The sequence below is a fragment of the Centruroides sculpturatus genome, unplaced genomic scaffold (genome assembly GCF_000671375.1).
Source record: "Centruroides sculpturatus isolate CEXI.00-Female unplaced genomic scaffold, Cexi_2.0 scaffold942, whole genome shotgun sequence".
NCBI lineage: Eukaryota > Metazoa > Arthropoda > Arachnida > Scorpiones > Buthidae > Centruroides > Centruroides sculpturatus.
In genome coordinates, this window is record NW_019385478.1 from 244168 (window position 1) to 249063 (window position 4896).

At 31.1% G+C, this 4896-nt stretch overlaps 1 protein-coding gene across 1 annotated transcript in view; it reads left to right on the top strand.

Moving 5' to 3' along the window:
* Positions 1-532: 532 nt before the first annotated feature.
* The window catches only part of LOC111639352 (multidrug resistance-associated protein 4-like), a 69419-nt gene continuing 65055 nt past the window's right edge, over positions 533-4896 (top strand). Inside the window, exon 1 of the mRNA XM_023385221.1 lies at positions 533-597. Coding sequence (XP_023240989.1) covers positions 533-597 — 65 coding nt within the window. The remainder of the gene's footprint in view (positions 598-4896) is intronic.

The following is a 4896-nucleotide window of genomic DNA, read 5'->3' on the forward strand; positions in this document are numbered from 1 at the left end:
CTTAATGCTCCCCCTCACCCCCCCGCGTTGGAATTTCGAAAAATCCTTTCTTAGTGTGCGTTTCCATGACGTACCCTAACTGTGTACCAAATTTCACCTCTTTAGGTTAAGCGGTTTGCTCTGGGCGATGATGAATCAGTGAATGAATGAGTGAGTCAGTCAGGACAAGCAATTTTATATATTTAGATTAACTGTAATATATTTATCAATTTTCATACAATCCATCGTTTTAAATGAAGTGTAATATTTTTGTTGTAATATGTATTAAATTGTAATATGTAGTGTAATAAAAGCATTTTATATTTTTAGCATAATATAAAGTGTAAAATGTTTCTATTATATCAGTACCGTATCAGTTTCTCAATATCATAATAAACTGTTTATTATTGGAAGGTTTTTTGAATATAAATAACTGAATAAACCTTTACACTTTAATAGACTAATAACTTTTGAGTGGTAGATGTATAGACTTATTACGTAACACTGTACACTCAGTTTATAGCTCATCTCACATGCGAGATATTAATACAGAATGGAGGAGAAACAGAAGAGTAACCCATTCGATTCAGCTGGTGTTTTCTCTCGTGCGTTTTTCTGGTATGTAAAATTATTTAAACGTTTTAATAATTGTTTAGTAAACTCTTTAATAATATGACTTTAGTTCTGAGTTAAAGATGCAATTTTTTTTCAAAAAAAAAAAACAAAAGAAAAGTATAGGAATCGGTCAAAAATGATCCCCCTTAATATTTTTACATTTTTTGGACTCAGGACAACTTTAAACGTCGAAAAATGCAAAAAAACTTGGAGGGTTCATCTTGTATGTATGGATGTTAGCAGAGCCGTAACTAGCCATTCCTGTGCCCCGTGCAAGAATTTGCATTTAGGCCCCTTAATTTTATTTGGTTTTGGGAAAATACAGTAGAGCCTCGATTATCCGACCCCCGATTAACCGTCACCTCGGTTAACCGACCGTCCTAGTCGGCAAATTTCAAAATGTCCGCTAGTGATGTGGCGCTACAATATTTGGCTATGTCTTGGCTACTTTAATATTATTTTTGCGTGTTTTAGCTGGCAACACTCATTCGACCATGAAAGGGAACCAGTATTTAAACGAGGCTTAATTTTCTAATTTTTAACGATACAATAGCGACGATTATTATTTTTTAAAAAATTTTTGTTAGGCTTAACATCGATGAAAATTCAACTCGAAGTAGGTTAATAGCGATATACTAATATACTAATTACATGGGATATAATAATATACTACACTAATAATGGATTTTTTCATACTTTTCGGTTATCCGACTTTTCAATTATCCGACCAACCCCAGTCCCTAATTGAGTCGGATAATCGAGGCTCTACTGTAATAAAACAAATACATTACAATAGATTTTTAATAAGATTTATTTTAATTGAATTTTTCTGGCTTTCATTTCAGCAAATTCATTAATTACATTATCATAATTAATATTTTTAACGATATTGTATTCTATTGAAATAATAGAAATATTGGATAATCGTTCTCGTCCGATAGTTGACCATAAAAATTTTTTTTATTAATTTTAACTTGCTAAAACTTCTCTCGCACAAAGCAATAGAAACAGGAAGAGTTAGAAATATTCGAAGAGCGATATTGATATTTGTGTCAGATTCAATTAAACCAAAATCATGAAGAGCCTGTAGAATATTAAGCGGAGATGCAGTTTCTATATTTTGTATAGGAGTCGTTACTTCAAAATTAAAACTTTTAATTTCACTTGTGAATTCGTACTTTTTAAAATCTTTGCTATATTTAATAGCGAGATCTGCATCCGAATTTTTTAAATCGGCAAACTCATGCTTTGTAAAAACCAGCCACAGCGAAAGCAAAAATCGTCATAGATACTATGATACGCTTCTTGTCTAGTCTTCTGAATGGCTTGTGAGCACTAAAATTGGCTTTACTTTACTGCTAGACTTATTACACCACCACAGGACATCAAATTAGACTTAGAAAAACACTGTTTTATTTTTAGAATGCATTTGGGACATGGAGTCTCTCATCAGCTTTTTTCTACAAAAAATATTAGAAGTTAACAATTTTTATAAAAAGACGGTGATTGACAGAAATGAACAAAGAATGTGGACTTACATTTGACATGTGGATTCGATACGTTAAACATTAATTAGAAGACTAAGCACACGTGGTGGTGTAATAAGTCTAGCGGTAAAATAAAGCCAATTTTAGTGCTCACAAGCCATTTGTCACAGATAGTTTTCATATTTTCATAACGCCAATCTATTTGACATAATAGAGTGTCAAGAACACTGTAAATTTATATTTTAAATAATTTTTCGGGTGTCAAGTAACTTCCTTCATCTGGTGTTTTATCTATTTCCATTATCAACTCTTTTTTTTCGCTTATTAAGAAATCCCTTTTCTATACTTTTTGGTTTGTTTTAAGAATATGATCAATAATAGCATCTGTTAATATTGTTGGCCATAAAGCTATATCATTTATTACTTCTATGTATCTATATATATCGAAGCGTTTTTCTGGACTATTTCTATCTTCTGAGTTTTCGCAATCCCTTTTTTCGGTAGCATTTTAAAGACTGTGAAATTTCTCAAGGAGATTTGATTATTAAGATAATAAATGCTATTAAATTGTGGTTATTAATAGCCGAGGGAGATATAAAGGGGATTGTGTGTCATACCGCTAATACTCAAAAACGAGTCCCGGTACGATTAAAGGAGTTATATGGTGTGGTAGCCTTCTATCACCCATCCACGAAGAAAGTTCTTGTTTTTACCTGAAGGGCGTGACGTTGAAGATATAAAGGCTGGAAGTTTCGCCCTCCTGGAGGTTTTGCAAGCAAACCCCATTTATATTTAGTATTTGAACAACCATAGTAATTGTTTTATAATACCTGCAGCTGAGAATAATGAGAATTGCCGAGAATCAAACGAACTGTTTTCAATTTGATCAACTTTCTGGAACGTTTACAATCGTTCTATAATCGAACCAATATGCAATAACAAATTCGAATTTAAAAAGGTTCGAACATTTGGTTAAAAAATCGAAATAGATAAAAATATTTATAACAATGTATGAAATGTTATCAATTTAATACCCCTAATTACTCAATGAAAATTAAACGTAGTTGTAAACGAAAAATCGCATGTAAAATAGTACAGTAGAAGCCGTTCTTCCGGTTATGCCTTAATCCTCTTCCTCTCCCCCTTGGGGGATTTTGAAAAATTCCTTCTTAGTGTGCGTTTTCATGACGTACCCTAACTGTGTACCAAATTTTACCTCTTTAGGTTCAGCGGTTTGCTCTGGGCGATGATGAATTAATCAATCAGTGACTCAGTCAGTCAGGACAAGTAATTTTATATATTTAGATAAGTATTCATGCAGTAGAAAGATCGAAGTTTTTATAAGGAATTTAAGTTAAGATAAATTATTATGCCTTGCATAGTTATACTGTTATTTTTACTAAGTTTAATTATTTTTTCTGGGAAATGACAAAGCTATCATCTAAAATTTAGGTGATAGCTGGCTATTCATATAATAAAATATATTTTTGCGTTGTAATGAAAATTTGTCATAAACACTGATGCATATATTATCTGTATATAAATTTTAATATGCGTACTTACAAATAACGAACGACGTAGTACGCATATTAATAATATTTCACACCTACATTTATAACGCTATTTTCGAAAAGAATTATTGGTATAACTGAAAAATGAGCTATAAAAATGAAAAAAATTATCGCTTTTTGAGTTATACGAAATTAATATCTTAATATAATACAGGTATACCTCGCCTTACGTCGTTAATTGGTTCCAGGAAAACGACGTAGGTCGAAAAACGACGTAAGTCGAATTTACTTGTCTCCGAATCTACTTGTCACTAGGCTAAACCATAAATTACTATTCCCAGTTCTGTATTTTATTTATTAATGCATTTTTAATAATATACGGTTAATAAGGATCTATTTTAAGCTTACAAACAAATTTTAGTTTTTAATATAGTACAGAAAAAAGTAATCTAAATTTACGAATGCATGTACTGTAAATACAGTACATACTTGTAAATGTATATATTTTAATATGATTTTATGTGCTTTAAACGCTTTTCTAGTGATATTACGACTTCAATATTTGTGGCGGACAGACGTAAAGTCGAATAAAATGACTTAAACTTGGCTTTTATTTTTCCGTATACTTTTTTGACAAACGACGTATAATCGGGAACGACGTAACTCGAAACGACGTAAGTCGAGGTATACCTGTATATAAATTTATAAGAAGAGAAAATATTTAACGCTACAAACTTCATTTAATTTAGGTTTTGAATTTGTCACAATAAAAATTCAGTTGTTCACAATTATCATTTGATAATTTAAATATCGCTTATTCACGTGGCAATTAATCTGGAATTTTTGAAGGATGTTTTGTTCTAAAAATGCCTATGAGATAAATACTTTTAAAATAACGTATTTATATTTTATAATGCCTCAACCATGATTTAAAATACCGAATAAAATATTTTGTTGATATTAAGTTAACGTTGTTTATATATGATCAGATTAAACTCGTCTTCATTGATCTTGTTCTTCTAGTAGTCGTGCCTCTATCTACACACAGACTCTTTTTCTCTTTATTTCTACATATACAGTAGAACCTCGATTATCCGGACCTTTATTATCCGGATTTTCGATTATCGGGATTGTTAACAAAAACAAAAAATTTACGAATATGCTGATTTTCACTTGGCGAATTACGACACTGTTTATGTACGTGATGGAATGCATAACTTTTTTTATTTCAACAACGTCTCACCCGGCACAGTGGCCATAAACTCTTAAATATATTAGACGTCGTAATAAAAGTATAACTTCTT